The following is a 19,450-nucleotide window of genomic DNA, read 5'->3' as shown; positions in this document are numbered from 1 at the left end:
GGTAGAACTGGAGTGGGAAACAGTGATGGTCTGTGCTGCAGAAAGCCTCTCTCAAAATGCTTTCCTTGGGTTCAGAGGTCATAAAAATGCTGAAATCTTACAGGATGGGCCCTGCATATATCCCAGTGGATCATTCAGTCCTGGCTTGAATGATTCATGTTCTTGGTGCTGGGAACAGCATTTGGATGATCCCTGCAGCAAGGAAGGGCTGCAAAGGGAGCAGAACCAAGGCAGAGCGGAAAATCAGCCGAGCAGAAAGAGCCACAAGGACAAAGAGGGAGGGAGAGGCTCTCAGGCAGACCTTGTCCATTCAAGTGGCACTAAACCAGAGCAACCCCTGTGGTGAAGCCTGGTCCAGAGGAGCCCACGTAGAAAGTGCAACGTGTCCATTTGGGCACATTTGTGTCCATTTCCATGGGGCTGGCTGAGTCTGCCCTGTGTGACCGGGAGAGCTGTTTACAACATGCATGAAAGTTCAAACAGAAAGTAATCCAGACAAACAGAAGACAGGGCCTGACCTACTTTAAACAGAGGAACTGTAAAATCAGTTGGTTTGATCAAGTGGAGGTAATTGCTTCTATGGTAAAAAAAGTAGGGGGGAAAAAAAGACAAAACAGTTTTTTGAAAAAGATCAAGCTCTGCTTCTAGCTTCTTAGCTACAGCTAAGCTTTTTCAGCCAAAGATACAATTTCTTTGTATTCAGATAAATAGAGCAATTATTAACTGCCAATAATACCAATAATGATATTAGAATCATGATACCAATAATGATATTAGAATGATACCAATAATGTTATTAGAATCATGGCTGGGCATGAGATGCAATAGATGCCTGAAAATGCAATAACCTGTAAATGTTTGACTTCTTATTTTAGATTTTAAAAAATAATAGATAGATGACTAATAGATACATATGATGATAGGTACAACATGAAGAATGGCCAAAAGAAAGTAAAGCAGACATTTTTGCACAGAACACAGGAATAATGTATCCACAGGCAAATTTAAAGAGAATAAGCAGGAATGTTGTTTCACAAACCACAGTTGCATCACAGACAGTTAAAACCATGTAATCAGTGGGATTCTGTGAAAAATAGTGAATATATCCAGGAAACAGAAACACCTGATGTTTTATTTTGTCAGCTGCCTGGAATTAACATAAGGCTCCCTGTTTCAATGCAGCATTGACATATTTAGAGATCATATGAACAAGAGATTTCAATCCAGAATTTATTTTTTGGATGTATGATTCTACACTGACCTATATATTTATTCTATAAATTTATTCTTGGGGTTTTGACATTCTTTATATTTAAAAAAGAGTCTCTGCTCTCTTTAGTCCTTTTTATCTCTACTCTCTACTGTTTATGGTACTTATCCTCCACACTTGCACATATCCATCATTTATCTACTCACCTTGCAGCACCTATCACATCTGCTTTTCATCTCACCTGTTGTATGAATCAGCATAAAAATCCATGTTGTAGGTGGCAAGTGTGAGCCATAAACATCTTTTGTAGTGGTCCAGGGAATGGTTCTTTTGGTAGCACGAGGAGCAGTTTCTGTCTTGTGCAATGAAATGCAAAGATATGAAAGTAGCTGTGATAGCCCTGTTAAAGGATGTTCCCCTCTGGAATAACACTTTGCACATCCCAGGAAGTAGGAAGAACTAACCTGCTAACAGAACAAACAGTTTCTTAAACTCAGTGAAAATGTACAACTGCAAGAGGGATTCCATATCACAGAACTGTATTGGGAGAGTATTTCATTTACATTTTCCTTCAGCACTCACAACCACTCCTTAAAGGATGCCTGACTGATTTTCTTTTCTCCTGAAATTCTAAAAATGTCAAAGGCTTTTGATATATACATAATTTAGGTAGAGATGGAGCACTGAGTACAGAGAACCCATGTGTCTGGTACTGCATTAGCTTAATTTATTGTTCCCAGCAGGCAGCAGTTGTCTGAGCAGATAGATTTTCCAGTCGTATTGTTTGACATCATTACAGCTGAATATGCACCAGAATACCATGTGGTGTCTACGTAATAAATCAGCTCATTATGTCTATAATCATTATGATTATGTGTTGTTCCAGGTCTTGGGATTGTTGACATAAAGGGAGGTAAACAGTATAAATTACTGACTCATCAAATCGTTTATTTTAATTTGTTAAGAAGGGAGAAGGTTATGTTTGTGTGTGTGTGGCCTGCTTCACATGTAGGAACACAGTAATGAATACACAAAATGTGTTAAATGGGAATAGCAGAATGTGAAATGAATCATACCCAGTTGTCCTCCTCAGAGTCTGAGGGTGAGAAGTGTCACAGCACATTGGCCAAAAGCTCCCATCAAACCAAAGGAATCACAGAATCATAGACTGCTGCAGGTTGGGAGGGATCTCTGGAGGCCATCTGGTCCAACACCCCCATTCAAGCAGGGCCACCTAGATCAAGCTGCCTGGGACCACATCCAAATGGCTCTGGAACACCTCCAAGGATGGAGACTCCACAGCTTCTCTGGGCAAGTGTGTCAGTCCTTGGTCGCCCTCTCAGCCTTTCAGATGGGCAGCCCCAGCATGTACCAATGCCTGGGGTGACTCCTCCCTGCACTTCCTTTGCTGAAATGCCTCAGGTTTCTGTCAGCCCATATCTCCAGCCCCCTGAGGTGTCTCTGGATGGCAGCACAACCCTCTGCTGTGTCAGCCACCCTACCAGATCTGTGCCACCAGCAAAGCTGCTGAGGGTGCACCAACATCCAGATCACAAATGAGAATGTTTAATATATTATTATTTAATATTATTTAATACTGTTAATATATTAACCCAGTCTTCACCCCTGAGATATATCACTAGTGACTGGCCTACAATTACACTTCTTGCCACTCATCACCACCCTCTGGACTCATCTGTTCAGCCACTATTCAATCCAGCTTGCTGTCCATCCAGCTCATACTTCATGTTCACCATGAGAATCTTAGAGGAGTCAGTGCCAAAATCCTTCCTGAAGTGTGGGTGGACAACAATCACTGTTCTCATCTACAAAGCCATTCATTCATAGGAGTTTACCAAGTTGGCCAAGCACATCTTCCCCTTGGTGAAACCATGTTGACTGCTCTGGACAACTGTCTGATCCTTCATGTGCCTGGAAACAGTTTCCAAGTTTAACTGCTCCATCACTTTCCAAAGACTGAAGTGTGGCTTACTGGCCTGGGTCCTTCTTCCTGACCTTCTTGTGCATGTCCAGTTTGCTCTAAATATTGTCTAACCCGATCCTTGTCCACCAATGCTATGTCTTCTTTGATACAGAGATTCCCCTGGTTTCAGGGACCTGGAATTTCTGAAGGTCAGTCCTGCTAGTAAAGACTAAAGTGAAGAGGGGATGGGATTCTTGCAGCCTTTCCCACGTCCTGTGTAAAGAGGTCTCCTATCTCATTGAGCAATGAATGCATCTTCTTTTTCTTACCTATGTACACATAGAAGCCCTTCTTGCTGTCTTTGACATTCCTAGACAGATTAAATTCCAGTTGGGCTTTATCTTTCCTAACTTCACCCCTGGATGCTCTGATGATGTACCTCTATTCCTCTCAAGTTACCTGTCCTTGCTTTATCTCCTTGTATGCTTCCTTTTAGTCTCTGAGATTGTCTGGGAGCTCACTGTTCACTCATGCAGAAATTTTGCCTGGCTTCCTCCTCATTGGGAAAGTTTGCTCCTGAGCTTGGAGGAAGTGATGCTTGAATATTAACCAGCTTTCTTGGACCACTCTTTCCTCTAGGGCTTTATTCCATGGGACTCTACCCTTTGGAAAGGCCAAATCTGTGCTGTCCCTCCTGCATATGCTGGAGTGGTTGAAGTTCCCCAGGAGGACCTTCACAGCTCAGACAGAAGCAAAAGCTGTCAAGAGGTGCATGGCAAGATGCAAAAGCATTTTTACAATGCTGTAGAAATTCACATAGAAATACACATTTTTCACTGAAATTTGACATAAGTGCCAGAGATACAGCAGTAAGCTCATGGATGCATAGGGTTTTAGGACCACTGTAAAAAGCATCCCCAATATTGTGTTCCCTCACAGTGGCATACTATTTGTTCAATGCACTTTTTTTTATATCCCTTTTATTATTATTATTATAACGACCAAAATGTTTAAAGGAAATTTCTTAAATATGACCAACAGAACCCATTATTTCTAGCCATAACCTGTATTATCAGTCCCAGTCTAATGATCCAGGACAGTTATTATGTGGCCAAACAGTGCATCCATTTGTGAGGTGCCTGGTACAGCCCATTAGGTGTGTGAGAGGTGGAGAGAGAGGGAGATGCTGTGTAATACCTGGAATGAGTATTTACTCTGCCCTGCTGGTCAGACAGAAAGTGCATGATCACAGAACACATGCACCACATCACCCTGTGGGTGGTAGGGTTTTCTTTCTTGATGCATTTGTCTCTAATGATACAGCTGTCAACTGCAGCTAACACACCAGAGGACTTGCACCTGTTTTGGCTCAGCTCCTGGTCCCAAGTAAACATATTCATCCAGCCATTCAACTTGTTCTTCACACTAATGGAAAGTAAAGTTATAAGTGTCTTCATGAAAGCCTAAATGTTAAATGACTGTATTCACAAATTTGCTCTTCATTGCCCTTTTCAGCCCTACCTTGAACTGAAGTTTTGCTGGGGAAAAGTTATATTTCTATTTACATTTTGAAGGATTCTTAACTCCTTTTCCTAAAGAAGACATGAAAGATGTTGCCTTAAAAAAAAGAGGCTTCCACACAACTTAAATTTGTTATTAATGTCATCAAAACTCATCAAAATATGTTAAGAAATATGGTAGAAGCAATACAATAGCACAGGCCTAATCCCCACCAATGTAAATTTGCCTAGTACTACTGAAGTCAATGAAGCCACACTAGTTGAGGCCAAATGCACATCTTCTCAACATGTTATACCACTACTCATTTTGATAAACCGTCATATATATTTTTTTTTCAGCTATGGTAAGGAATTTCTTTTAGCCAGACAGTGATAAAGTTTGAAGATGAGATTTTAAAATATACTACAAGAGTCAAGGGCACTGCAGAAGTGTGGCTGTCATTCTGATGGCTAATTGGACTGTGTCAGCTCCTAAAAACCCCGGCTCCTGTTGCCTTGAGCTCTGGTCTAACACATATCAAAAGATAAACCCTCTGCAGTTACATTTATGCTTCCACCTCAGAAAATACTAGCAAGTTAAAGAGGTTGAATTCTTTATTATTCTCATTATTATTGAGACCTATGCACACACTTAATTTTAAGCATGTTGACTTTATTTAAAGTTATCAGTACAGTGCCTAAAGCTAAGCAGCCATCTATGTGCTGCCCTCAGTATGAATACTTTTTGCATTGAGACCTACAAAAAGTCAAAATAAATCAAATGCATATAGCTGGAGATTGAAGGAGGAAAAAGGATGGATAAGTAGTAGCAAATTGGCCATTACTCACAGGTGATTAAGGGAGTTAAACATTCTGATAAATAAATCAGAATTATCTAAATCTTTAGTTTGCATTGATATGGTGACACATTGATGTGTTGAGATGTGATGACTTGCCTTGACAATTGGAACAGTGGCTAGCAGACTGCAGAACTCATAACAGGGTTTAGAAAATCCTTTAGAGGTCTTTAAAACCAATATTGCCTAATGTACCAAATGAAGCCATTTACATGGCAGACTGTGGTTCAGGGAAGAGTAAAGGGGAAAAAACAGGTATGTGACAAGAATTCATAAACAAAGAGGCCATGCCCAAAGTGCATCATCTCAACCAGCTTCTGCAATGACCTGAGTCTCTTTAACACCTCTTCTCAGCTTCCCAGATCATCACTGCATCTGGAGACTAAAGCATGGAAAAGAGATTATCAGCTGAGCAGTATTTCAGTCATATTATTTCTTCTATTCTCTTGGAATTCCTTGTCCATCAGACATGAAAACAGTAGCCCCAGTGCTCACATATGACTGCTTGAGAGCAGGATTCTCAGCAATGCTGCACACACAGAAGAAAGGTTTATCTGAACTCAGCAGGAAAACATGTGGACACTAGTTATGAGGTGCAGGAGCATACCGGGACTTGGAGCAAAAAAAGCTCCCAGTTCCTCTCTTTTTTTGCCTCAGAATGCCAATTTCCCACAGTTCTGGGACTGAGTCCTCCACATGCTCTGAAGGTGCTTCAGACACAACAGCCCATAGAAAACTCCCTAGTCTTTCCAGCTGAGTGCATATAACTTCTTGCTGTGACTTTCAAGGCTGAATTGTCAACAGAAAGGGCTCTCAATAATCCAGATAAGGAGTCTCATGCTTAGGAAGGTTTATGAAAACAAGACTAATTGTAATTTTCCCTTGCTGAGTAGCCTGTGAGGTCCCACAAAGTCCTTGCAGCTGCAAGGCCTGTAAGTGCTGACAGCTATCTCCTCATAAAAGTGTAATTGCTGACAAAAGGAAATTGCATCATCCAGCCTTTTTCTTTCTTTATCAAAAAAAGGGAAGTTCCCCTTTAGTAATGTTAATGGCAGGAGGATTAATTCTAGGAAGTTTGGCAATGTTTCTTTAAAAATAGTTCATTTAGCAGAATAATGAAGAGGAGTTGAACACTGACTCAGTTTGCCAAGTTGATCTTGTATTCCTGATTCAGACATGGGCATGGGGAGGACCAGGCTTTGTTCAGCCCTCCAGAGCACTAAAAAAAGTAGCAAAATTTGTGAAGAAAACAAAGTAAAGAAGAGCTACTAGGAAGCCTTGGATGTGCTAGTGCTGTAAGTCTTTTCCTGATAAAGTGTGATGCTCTCTCCAATCTCCTTCCAGTGATGGATGCTTGGGCTGTTCAGGCTTTTAAGAGCACTTTTGGATTGGCCTTTGCATATGAGAAAAAGTAGTTATTGTAGGTGAAGGTTGAAAATATATCTTGAATTTTTCATGCTTAAATAACTGTCAGAAAGCTACATTCAGGAATGGCTACTACACAAATATGAGCTGATCTTAGTGGCTGCTGTGGGGGAAGAAATTACATTTGCTATGGTAGGAAATATAAGGTGTTTTTCATGATCACTTAACTCTTGAGTCAAGGAGATTTAGGATCAATAACTGAGGCGGAGGGTGTTTGTTAAAGCAGTAAATAAAATATGGGTCCATTCATAAGGATCAAGGGAATATTATTCACTGATGCCTACAATGTTTATGGATAAAAATTATTTTTTTAGATACCCTGTTCTTTTTTTTTTTTTTCATATTGCAATAGAGCTCTCTTCACAGCTTGTCCTACAGTTTTGGCTTGTTTTTGTTATTTTTTTTTAATCCTGCTCCTATTCATCCCTGAAGGATTGCAGAAGAGTTAAAACCTTCCCAGTTGAAAACCTGTACTTGACTTGAGTCTCCGGGCACTGCAGAACCATTTCCTGTGATTGCAGCAGAGAGAGATAAAATTCCACTGTGGTGGGAATAAACCGAAATTAGATCAAAGATTTCCGGATAATTAAGACTTCCAAACCAAAACCTCTTTTTCGCTTGACTCTACTATTTTTTTTTCCCCAGGCAAACAGGGCAGTGCTTCACACAGGAAGCCAAATCTGCCTATCAAAAACAACAACCCAAACTGAAAGCGTGACAAGAGCTGGAGCGCATTTGCATGCGCTGCAATTCCCCGCGCTAACCTGTGCCCCCACCCCGCGAGCAGAGGGCTCAGCGCAGCTGCCTCTGTGCCCGAACGCCTCCCCCGCCGACACACGCATGGCTGGCACAGGTGGATGGAGCTGGCGGACTTGAGGTGTCAGGTCCTGGCTCTGCTGCCGTGAAGCAGCTCAGCGCCCAGTTTTGGGTTAGGAGCCGGAGAGAAGCCGGCCGGCAGAGGTGGCAATACAGAGCGAGCCCGGGGCTCTCGGGGGGCTACCAGGGACCCTTGCTCAGCCCTGATGGAGGACAGGAGCCGCCAGCTCCCGCGCTATAAGAGCCAGGAAAGGCCCGGGGTGGGGCTGGCGTCAGCGGGAAATGTCTCCCTGGAAGCAGGTACGTGTCCGCGCCCTGCGCTTCGGGCGGGCTCGGGGCGGGCTGCGGGGCCAGCGCTCCGGGGCTGCTGCTGCGGTCGCTGCCCGCTCCGCTGCGGCCGCGGGGGAGCCCGGCCCGGCGCCGCAGCCCCGCCGCTCCCGCCTCCCCAGCCGGCCGGGAGCCGCAGCTCCGCGGGCGGCGGCGGAGCCTGGGCTGGCCGTGCTGCCGCCCGTGCCCCTCGTCGGTGGCGGCACGGATCGCCTCCGTCCTGCCCCCGCGGCGGGAAGGGCCGCCCAAGCGGAGCCCGCTGCCCTCCCTGCCTGCCGCGCTCCTCCCGCCGCCGCACGCCCCGAGGAGCGGCTTGTTTTCCTGCCCGGATGATGGATTTCTCCGCAAGGTCATCCCTGCCCGCGGCGGCGGCGTGCCCGCGGCTCCCCCGGCGCCGCCGCGGAGGTAAGGGGCGGGGGGAGCGGAGCGGGCTGGCAGGGCACCTACACGGCCCGCACACACCCCGGCCACGGCGTTCGGCGCCCGGGAGCTGCGGGCTGGGTGCGCGGGCAGGTGCCGGGGCGAGGCGGGCGTGCCTCGCCCTGCCGGCCGCGGGTGCGAGCCGTGCCCGGGGAGCCGAGCCGAGCCCCGCTCCGCGGCAGTGGGGCTGCGGCCGCCCCGCCGAGCGGGCACCAGCGGGTGGGAGCGGCCGGGCCGGCCCCGAGGGCGCCTCTCTCATCCTCTGCTCGGTTTTGCCGGCACTTGTAAGCGACTTGGGCTCAGGCGTGATCCGGGAGCGCGGAAAACTTAAGGAAAGAAATAAAGAAGGTGGCGGGAATATTGATGAGATGCCCCCCACCGCCGGGACGGGCCGGGGGGATGCGCGGCGCGGTCGCCACGGCAACGTGCCCGCGATGCCGCAGCGCGGAGGATGCCCCGGAGGCGGCCGCCGCCGCGGGGGTGACCCCAGCCGCCGCCCGGAGTGCGGATCGGGGCCGAGGGGCGTCCCCGGGCCGAAGCCGGGCGGTGAGGGTGAGCTGCGGTACCCCCGGGTGGTGGTCGGCGGAGCCCGCGGCTCCCCAGACCGTGGTGGTGTGGCGGCTCTCGGGCGAGAGCAGGAGGGTCCGCGGGGGTTGCGGGCTGGGATGTCACGGTCAGGGAGCATTGCGCCGTGAGGACTGGCCAGGTGATGTCCCTTGCCTGGCTCAGGGCGTTGGGGCTGGGCACGAGTCCCTCACGGCCTTTTCTTTCTCTTGCTGTAGTTGGTGATAAAACTACTGATGATGTCAGCTCCCGGTCTGTGGCTTGTGTTGTCTACCTTCAGCTTGTGTTCTGTGCCCCATACAGGCCTTGGCTTCATTGATTCTTTATTTCTTCATCCTTTTTTTGTCAAGGAGATAATAATGCTAGTGGTGGGGTTTTTAGTTGTAAGACATTACTATAGTCCCATAGCCTAACCTCTTCCATAATATAAAGCAGAAACTATTCCCCAGTGGTTCCAAGGTCTGGCCCACCAGCCTCTTCAAACAGTCTTGATTAAATGACTTCCAACGATGGGAATTGACTACATTCCTGGATAATTGGCTCCAATTTTTAATCGCTTTGTTAAACGTTTGCATCTCTTTTCCCCTTTGAACTTTTCTGACTTCATCTCCCAGCTACTAGATCTTGTAATGTTTTGCCTGTCAGATTAAATAGCTATCTAGTTTCAGATCATCTCTCTCTGCTCAAGTATTTAAGGGCAGTAATTAAATAGCCACTTAACATTGTCTCTGATGAGATAAATAGACCTGGCTGCCTTGGTCTCTCCCTGGAATGCAGATGCTCCCCAGGAGGAATGTCTGGGCTGCTGTTCTCTGAGCCTGCACCACCATCCTTGCCGGCCTCCGGTGCTGCACAGCAGCAGGGTTCCAGGAAGGCCCTCGTTAATGTCACGTGTGGAGATAATAACCTCGTGCTCAGTATTCCCCTGTCTATTCACCCAGTGGTACAAACTTTTCTTTCCCACGACTACACGGTGGGAACTTCTGTTCCATTAGTTACAGGCAGTGATCTCTGCACTTCTTTGGAAGCCACGGTTTTCTCAGAAGCTGGTTGTCAGGAGCATTTGAATTAAATATTTCTACATTTATACCTTTGGATCTGCCTATTTTAGAGATTTTTCCCTCCTCAGTTCACTTCACTTCTGTGGAGTCTGCAGCTCAGGAATCACAATAGACCTCTGGTGTCCTCTAGAAGTCAGAAGGGCTTCTCGTCCCAGGATCTCCCTCCTAAAGGTCTGTCTTCTCCCCCAGCCAATTTCATATAAGTTTAAGGTCTCCTGGAGTAAAAGTTACTAAGAAGTTACACTGAGTAATGTATAAACTGCAAACTGAGAGTGCCCATTGCAGTGAATTGCTTTTGTAACTGCTTTTGTTCAGCTGTGCCTCCAAGTGTTGGTGAGAGAAAGAGAGAATTGCTTTTCTATCTTAAAGAGCTGTAAATCCCACCCCTGGCTCTGATGTCTAGGCTGACATACACAGTGTCATTATTTTGAGAGTCTTTAACCTGAACGTTGTGTTTTACTTGCTCTGAAGTGTGCTTAAGCCTGGACTTACAGCTCTCTAGAAAGCACAATATCTGAGAGTTATGGGCCAGAGGTTAGGTGGCTTTGACAGAATATTGTCATTTTTTCCAGCAGCATGCAGGTAGCATCTTGAATCTCAACAAAATTATGAGATTGAGTAGTCTGAAGGCACCTTCTGTGGGAGATGGTACAAAACAAAGTTCTTTGATAATAACTAATTTTTTTTGTTTGGGTTGAGGTTGTTTTTATTTTTTGTTTGGGGGTTGTGTGTTGGTAACCACCTTGACTTGCCCTGTCTTTGAGCTTAATACACAGTGAGGGAGGGAGGGTGGTGGAAGAGGTCTGGAAATTAAAGGTCTTTACATGCAGACCATCTCATGGAGTAGGTGATATGATGATGCCTGTGAGTAAGGTTTGTTTGCACAAATAATGATGGCAGGTTTCAGCCTTTAGAATGACCTAGTTGTCTTCGAAGTGTTAAAATTAAGAACAGTACATTCTGACTGTGTAACGACTTAAATGTCAGGACAAAGAGTGTTATTGAAATTTCATGAAGACTTTTTTATTACAAGTCCCATGTAAAATGGGAATGTCTATTCATAAGATTTCATGAAGTATAGACAGTGATGCACTAAATATAAACAGTCTGAAAAATCATCACAGAGCTCAGATATCACATCTGATTGAATAGAGCTCCAGAATTCTGCTGAATTTTCTACAGGCTGGTGTCAGCATCTTAGGAATTGTTTCTCAAGTGTTTGTCCAATTGTATATCTCCCCAATAAGAAATTCTGAAATGTTACTACCTGAGAGGTATCTTTCCCTCACCCATTCAAATTCACCTTCTGTCCTCCACACTGGGCTAATATCTCTGAGTTTTTTCAACTTATGCTTTCCTTTCTCATGGTTGCACCTTTTCTCCAACTCCTTTTGCAATCAGCAGAATATGTGTGTGTTTCCTTGGGGTGGCTGGTCCCAAAAATTACACATCTCTGAATTATGAAGCCCATCCAGAGTCAGCCCAGCATTAAGAATAGTGGCTGGTAATTAATTCTACAGGCTGTTAATTAATTGTAAACAGACAGAAGATGGTATTTTTGAGTCTCAGGCTTGCTGAAGACTGAGAGCACTAGGTTAGACAGATTTCACTAGCACGATGGTATGGCAGTGGTAAAATTTGTCAGATTTGGGTACTGAAACTGTTACTGAGACTGTTATTTTTAAGACCATAAACTCCCTCTGTCAGACTCAGCCAAAGCTAAAGGGAACAACATCCTGCCTGCAGTTTGTGAAATCCTCCCTGCTGTAGGAGTACCAGCAATCTGCTCATAGTCTCACAGCTACAGGCAGAACAAAATTTCCTAACTGAGAATTATGCTCCTAGCAGCACATCACTTCTTAATTTATAACTCCCACACTAGAAGCAGAGTTAGGATACAGGCTGAATCTGCTGCCTTTGTGGATTTAGGAGCAATCCTGGATTAAGACCTGATGTTACCTAATTTAGGTAAACATCACCTTCCTGAGAGTCAGAACAAAAAAAAAAGATGGATAATTTTACTAGGGGAAGACAAGTTCTGGACATATTCTGAATGAAATTAAATTACTGTCCTATAGGAAAAGTTTTCAAAAAGTATATGTGAATACAGTTTACTTTTGCAAATAGTAAAAATAGAAAAGGTATACATATATCTTTTATTATATATATGGACTTTGAACTCAGTAACAGTTCTATAGAAACAAAGACTGGTGCCGATTAAAAATTTAATCACACATGATCAGTTACTTATTAACATCGAGTTATTTGTCTCTTGGGAGTCTGTGGCTAGGAGCTCACATTTGTAGATTGGCAGCAGATCCTAGAGGGTTGAGGTGTCAGCATGCTGCTGAGTAAATAGGGAAGAAAATGCAGTGCCAACACCTGCAACTCCATGCAGGCTGTGCAGGGGGGGAAAGGCAAAGAAAAAGGTGGGCACCTGAGTAGGAATGACTGGGAACCAGCATAATAGCATTTTGCACCTATTTGTCCTCTGTCAGCAGTGGACAAGTGCACAAGTGGTGCACTTGATGAGAATAATTAAGTGGAGGGAAGAATGCCAACAATGACAAATATTACCATGCATTGTGGTAAAAGAGTGCTATAGGTGTGTTCACAGAGGACAGATTCAGAGATTTAGTTCTTTCCCCTCATCTCCCCCATGCCTCTAAATCTGTGATCCTGTGAAACAAAGCTCAGTGGCACGCATGGAAGCTATTACCACAGCCAGTATCAGCCAGACATCCAGGAAGATACAGTATCTATTAAATTATCCAGGAAAAAGTGTCTGTGTCTATGATATCTCTGTAGTTGTTAGCAACACGTGTTACTCCTGCTGATTGTTTTACTGTACTTATTATACATTAGTAGACGTGGTAGTAACAGCTGAGCTTGCTTATTTCCTCCCTCTGACAGTAGTTCTTTTAGAAGATCAAGGAGTTAATCAAGGGGGTCACAGACATCCCAGTGCTCTATTAAATTGTTAGTATCTTTGCTATCAGCATTGCCACATGCTGCTGGTGTCTGTGGCTAACATAGAGGAGACCAGCTCTGAGCTGAGGCTGAAAGCTGCTATCACTTGGCAAGTGGTTACAATTCATTTTCCAATCTCATTTATATCACTGTTGTCTAGCTTTGGAGAAGAAATATGCTGAGGGAGTGGGGAGAAGTTTTTTAGAAGATGATCACAAGAAGTATGTGTTCTGAGATATTTATCATCTCCCTCTCAGGCAACCCTCATAGTCAAATTCAACTATGATAAAACAGATATGAAGCACATTGCTAGACAGGAATCTTCACTGTGGTCTGGTGACCTCCTGATCCAGGAAGCAGCAGCATTGCTAAGTTGGAAAGCATTCATATCATCTGTGGATTGATTGTGGTTACGTGGCAATAACACACCCCCTCCCATTTGTGTGCCTGTACATTAATGCGCACACAAGGCGGGGAAGAGCAGTGTTCCCGGAGCTCTGGCAGTCTGGATGATTCTGACTAGAGTTATGTTAGTGCTCCACTTAGCTACAGCTATGAACTAAAGCACAGGTCAGGACTGAAGTGGCTACTGCAGGAAAGGTTGTCTAGAGAGCCTGCAACAGGAGGATTCTTACTTTCTGAAAAAACCATATACCAAATATAAGCAGAACATAGTGACCAAACAGCTTTGGAAAGACAACTCTAACTTATTTTCCCTTTTTCTGATTTGTTTTTGGTTTGTTGGGGTTTTTTTCTTGCTAAATGGAAAGGTGTTTCTAAAAATATTGAGAAGTAATCAATGTTTGCCTGAATTCTCACAGTGACACCTCTATCCTGAGATTCTCCTGTAGTTCAGTGATGATAATTAATACTGTCAGCTCTTCAAAATCATCATGCAATTATCACCAGTTGGCATTTTTATCTGGATGAACAGGATGGCTTTCTATATGCACATGTGCCTTCCTACTGCTTTTGGAGAACATTGAACAAATATTGGCTACTGCAGTTGGAATCCCAGACTGCATTCTAATGGTGAAAATCTTTTTCCCAGTGATGCTAATGTGCAAACAAACAAAGTTCAGTTTTTAAAAGGGAAGTCAAACAAGAAAAAAGGCAAAATGAAACAACAAGATGTGCAATTATTTTTAATATTCTTCACACAAAAACCCAACATATTGAAACAGAGGCCATGAATACTATGCTACATTATGACTAATCTGAAAAGGATACTATAAAAAGCAATGGCTTATCTCAAATGATGACAGTGAAGTCAGTGAAGAATTAATTCAGGAATTTTCTGGTGACTCCAGGACCCCTCTTTACATGCATGAAATAATCACTAGAAAGCTGAGAAAAATCAGTCAAGCTGTTATCATGGAAACAGTGGGAATTTCCAGTATGGGATAACAAAGGATCCTATGTTTACCTTAAATTTGCATAAACAGGAGTCAATTCATTAACATTTATGTGGGGGGAAAAAAAAATATGTGGTTAGGCATAATTTTCAGATGGATGGATTTTTCCTTTCCTGGGTTGAACAGAGAAGGAAAAGAACAGTAGCCTGCTTACTAATCTGGTTTTGCATGGTTTTGGGAAGAGATGAGTGTTCCTCTTGGTAGCAAGTAGAGCTGGCACGTGGTTTCTCTGGTCAGGGAAATGTGATGTTTGCCAGTTTTGGGGTGAGCAGAGTCCCTTAACCTAGAGCCAGCCTGACTGAAAGTTATTTTCTATTTGTGGGCAGTCACTTTGTCTTAGTAAAGAAACTGTAAAATGTTTTGAAGTGCAGGGACTAGTGGTTTACCTTCAATGTATTGCCAGTGACATCTTAATCCAGAAAGCAGTGTGTCTGCTGAGTGCCCAGAGAACAGTCCCTTCCCTTCCATAGGCCCCAGGACTCTGTGGAGTTTTGCCAAAAACAGGGTCAAATAACAGATTAAGTCTGTGAGGTTGGTGTAACAAAGCAGGTAAGAAATTTTCCAGCAAAGAAGGTGATGTGGACAGGGCCCTGTTGCATTTTAGCCACTCCCTGTTTTTCTTAGACTACTGGAGCTGCAGTTCAGAGCAGTTTCCAGGGGCCTTTGGGCACTGAGAATGAGTCAGATATCACCAGGTCCCAACTTCAGAAAGTGGAGAGGTGTAAAAGTCACCTAAATCTTCCCAGCTCAGCTCTCCTAGAAGCAGTTTTTTGGCTGTTGAGGTCTTAGCCAGCCCTTTGGCTAGGAAATGCTGAAGGATAATTGCACTTCAGTATTTAACAAACTAAAGGGTCACTTTCCTTACAGTCACTCTCCTTCCTCTGAAACTGAAGTATCAGTTTCATGAAAAACTTCACACAATTGAAAGATTAAGGTTGAGATGACTCATTAAGAAAATTATGGAATATAATAAGCATGCTGGGGAGTGTAGTAAGGGGTAGAAGTAATAGTGATAAAATACTTGTCAGAAAGATGATAGTCTTGAGAAGAACTGTGTGGAAACAAGATGACAGAATTATTCCATTCCAAAAGGCTGGCTTTTCAGAACTTTTTATAATACTGCTGCACACCACAGCCTCTCCATGTTAATTAAAACAAAAATGTTAATCTTGCCCTTGAGGTTAATAGTTAGGGAATATCTGTTAAAAGCTGTTAAAAGAGGCTATGAAGATTTGCATGAGTTTGAGGACCCAGATTTCTGCCCAAGCTAAGCAGCAGCCTTACAAGATCTGCTGTTTCAGTACTCCATAAAATAGCATCAGTTTCCAGTTGTCCATAGGGACGAGTGTCCTATCTACAAGGTCAGCTGTGGTAATATTTAACAATTCTTAGTTGCAGCACCAAAGGCATTTTCACAGAAAGGGTAAGAGGTGTTTCAAGGAGTAACCTCAAGTGCATGGCATGGCAGAATAAAGTGACCAGGCTTTCAGGTCCCTGCCTGCTGCCCCATTCTTCAAACAAAGCTGTTGGTGCCATAGGTGAGAGCATTGGTAACTGCAAATGTGCTTTCACCTACCTCAGCCAAGAGCTGCTTAGACTTGGAAGCTGTCACTGCATGTGGTGGCTTCAGGTTGGGACTGTGCAGAATCTGTGCCTGAGAACACAGGGCTCATCAGCTGAATTCAGCCCATGGTTTTGGCCATGTGCTAGTGGTGCTAAAAATGCATGAGGATGCACTGTGAACTATGACTGAGGAATGATAGTGGTTCATTCATTTCCTGAGAAGTCAAGCAAGCTGCATCAGGAGCTGCAGAGAAGTTTTAACTAATGGGTACTACAAAAGGATTAGCTTCATTAATTTAGCTGCCTGTGCTTTTGGCACTCAGGAATTAATCCAGCCTTTATTGATTGTTTTGAGTCTCAATTAGCTTGATGTCCTAGGAAGGGGAAGGGACAAGCAGTTTCCTCCTGCATATTGCAGGCACAGAAATTCAGAGATGGTCTTCTCTTTGGTGAGAAAAGGGGTTTTTACTTCCTCTCAGGTTTGGGGTATGCATCAACTAAAAAGGAACAATTCAAAGCTCAAGTCATGCGGCCACAGTGCAATAAAAGCAGATAATACCCTATCATAAAGCCTGGGAGCTTTCCCTCAGAAATACTTCTATTAAATGGTCTATTTGAGAATTGCTTCCAGCTGGACCATGCTTGGCCATTATCACATAAACATGTGAGTTGATATTGGGAAATAGGAGAACAGTATTTATCCAGTTCAAAAGATGCTCTTAATATGTAGGGCCTCAAGGGAATACTGCTTGGAAAACAAATTTTCATAATAAAATGACCTATTTTAGAGTTACAGTTTTCCACGCTGGAGGGGACACAAAGGTAGCAGGATGCTTGCCAAAGAGATGGACAATAAGCACATTCACACTTGCTCCCTGAAAAGAAGATCAGTGGATTGAATCTGTTCATGAGATAGTACCCTGGGGTTTTGGGGTGGTTTTTTTGTTGTTTGTTTGGGGTTGGGTTTTGGTTTGTTTTTTTCTCAATTATTTTTTTTTCCACTAGATTCTTACATGGCAGACTATTTGTATGTGTTTGTTGTATCCAGATTGGCATGCCTGCAGGAATATGAGCAGACCTTCCTACCAGCAGCCAGCTCAAACATGAAGATGACAGGGAGAGAACCCACACAATATCTGAGCCGTTCCTTAAAAAGCCTTAGGAGAGGAAAATTAAGTAAAAGGACAGCAAAGCTAATAATAGTTTCCTTAAGTATGTACCAGGAAAGCAAGCTTCAATTACATTATGCCTGTAATATTTTGATGCCAAGAACGGAGCTCTGTAAGAAGTGTTATTTGCTGTTACTCATCAGTTCTGTCTGTGTGGATGCTCCAGGACAATTCATGTGGTGGTGGTTCCTCCAGGAGCAGAGCCTGCCTTCTAGTGACTAATGAATGCCACCTACTCAGCCTCAGTTTGTCTCATTTTGTCTCATTTGTCTGTTGAACCCCTTCTTCTTTTTCCATGTGATCTATAATCTTGACTTCAGCAATCAAAATTAGTCTTTAATGACCACACGAGTTCAACTAGTTGGCAATCAGAGCCACACCTGTTATTGTAAAAATCATATCAAAGTCAGTAGCTAAAATGCTTCTCAGAGCACAAAACTTAATTAGATGAGTGAAATTTGACCTTGCAGTTAAAGGCTGTAATTCCTTTGTCGTTTACAGGAGGTAAATCTGGCCTTTTACCAGAGGTACCTAACCAGAGATACTAAATTAATATGAAATTGTTCCAAATACCATAGTTGCCGTTTCTGATAGGAAGCCAAACCACATCATCCTTTCAGTCACCCTGTCTTAGATGGCTGATTCATAATGAATGTAGGGCAGATGAGGTAGAGAGGAATGAAAAGTGTCTGTTTTCTAGTAGACCATATGGTGACTCTTTTGCATTGTAGAGTTAAAGACACAGTTAAATGTGTTTTGGGGTAAACCTGCTGGCTTACATTTGGAGAGCATTTTGCAGAAGAAATGCACATGAAAATATACATTGCCCTTTGAATTAATGTAGGATCAACATTTGTGTGTTGCCTGGGGAATTTCATTCATGGGCTTCTGAGCTGACCTCCAGGATCAGAATTTAGCTGGGATAAATATCTTGAGGTCACCTAGTCTTGATCTTAAATTCTTCACTGTTGAAACGTGTGTTAATTGGTTATATATGCTTAATGACTAATTCTGGTTTGAGATAGGATTTTCTGTTTGTGACTGAAAAGAGGGCAGTCTTTGGGAAAACGGGCTTTTCCCCTTTATGCTTAGACACATTTTTTTTTTGTTAAGATTTGTTAACAATTATTAACAATTGTTTTTTTGTTTATTTGGAGTTTTTTGTTTGTCTGAAGGTTTTTGGTGTGGATTTTTTGGCTTTGGTTTCTTTTTTCTATGTCCATATATACATAAAAATACATTCTGTATGATTAGAGAACAACCTTTTGAATTTTTTTTTCATTAGTCAACCATTAAAAGAGAGACCTAATACTTTACCTAGAAAACCCCAGAAAATTGGGAAAAGTGCTCATCAGAGGCTTAGAAAGACAAAGCAATGTTTACACTATTCAACTGGAACATGCAACATGAGGCAGCAAGAGATAGGAACATGGTCAACATCACAAATACTTAAAACTATCTTTCAAAAATGATGCCATACCATGATACAAAAGACAATTTTAAAATAACCATTTATGAACAGTTTCCTGGCCTTGGGCGATATGAAGCTGTGAAATGGTCTGGCAAGGAGCACACAGTAGGAGACAGATGGGGAATCAGTGCTGGAAGAGCATCCAAGCCTAGGTCCAGGAGGCAGAGGGCCAAAGAATTTCTCTTACCACAGGGACCAACCAACTTACTTTCCTCTGCACATCCTCACTTTTTTCCTGAAAGAGTAGGTCTCCCCTTCTCCCCTTATCTCCCCCTGTCTTCCTACTCAGCTGTTGTAGAGGTATGTCAGCCTCACAAATGGACTTAAGTCACTGAATTCGTATGGGAGAAGGCTGGTCTTCCCCAAAGGTCAGCATTAACACTCTAGCTTTGTGTTAATGTTGACAGCTGTCCTCTAGCTTTGTGGGAGAAACTTAGGACTGAGGCATGCTAACCTTGAAATTTGACAGCTGAGCCATTTCCTCTAGTTGCTGCCCAAAGAGAAGGCCAGGGGCCTAATGAATTTCTAGGTGTTGCAATTTCTCCCTTAAAATAAAGGCAAAGCTGCCACATGAGGGGAAAAGAACACATTTTTGGTCCTTCTGGAAAAGGAAAAGGGTGAGAGTTTTGAAGTGGTGATGGGGGATTTTTCAGCCCATCTGCAGTGCTAATGAGACATCTGTCTCTCTCGAGCCACCTCACATGGCAGTCTGCATTTGCAAAAATATTTTTCTCCTCTTGACTTGGAGTAAAACAAACC

General features: G+C 43.5%; 2 protein-coding genes across 3 annotated transcripts in view; one reads left to right on the top strand and one right to left on the bottom strand.

Moving 5' to 3' along the window:
• The first annotated feature begins 7,687 nt into the window (after positions 1-7,687).
• Positions 7,688-19,450, top strand: part of GPRIN3 (GPRIN family member 3) — a 33,983-nt gene continuing 22,220 nt past the window's right edge. The window contains exon 1 of one of the 2 annotated variants that reach the window (XM_036382318.2): positions 7,688-8,031. The gene's annotated coding sequence lies outside the window, so the exon portion shown is untranslated. Of the gene's footprint in view, positions 8,032-8,286; positions 8,464-19,450 lie in introns of those variants that run through there. The other variant, XM_036382319.2, reaches the window with a different exon arrangement.
• On the bottom strand, positions 7,967-9,163 carry LOC118686444 (basic salivary proline-rich protein 2-like). The gene has a single exon (XM_036382674.1). The coding sequence runs from the start codon at positions 9,161-9,163 to the stop codon at positions 7,967-7,969; it is 1,197 nt and encodes a 398-aa protein (XP_036238567.1).

The sequence above is a fragment of the Molothrus ater genome, chromosome 4, assembly GCF_012460135.2.
Source record: "Molothrus ater isolate BHLD 08-10-18 breed brown headed cowbird chromosome 4, BPBGC_Mater_1.1, whole genome shotgun sequence".
Classification (NCBI taxonomy): Eukaryota; Metazoa; Chordata; class Aves; order Passeriformes; family Icteridae; genus Molothrus; species Molothrus ater.
This window is presented reverse-complemented; position numbering and strand designations above follow the sequence as displayed.

Coding starts and splice junctions, on each gene's coding strand:
- LOC118686444 (XM_036382674.1), bottom strand. CDS start 9,163: ATGCTCCCTGACCGTGACATCCCAGCCCGCAACCCCCGCGGACCCTCC.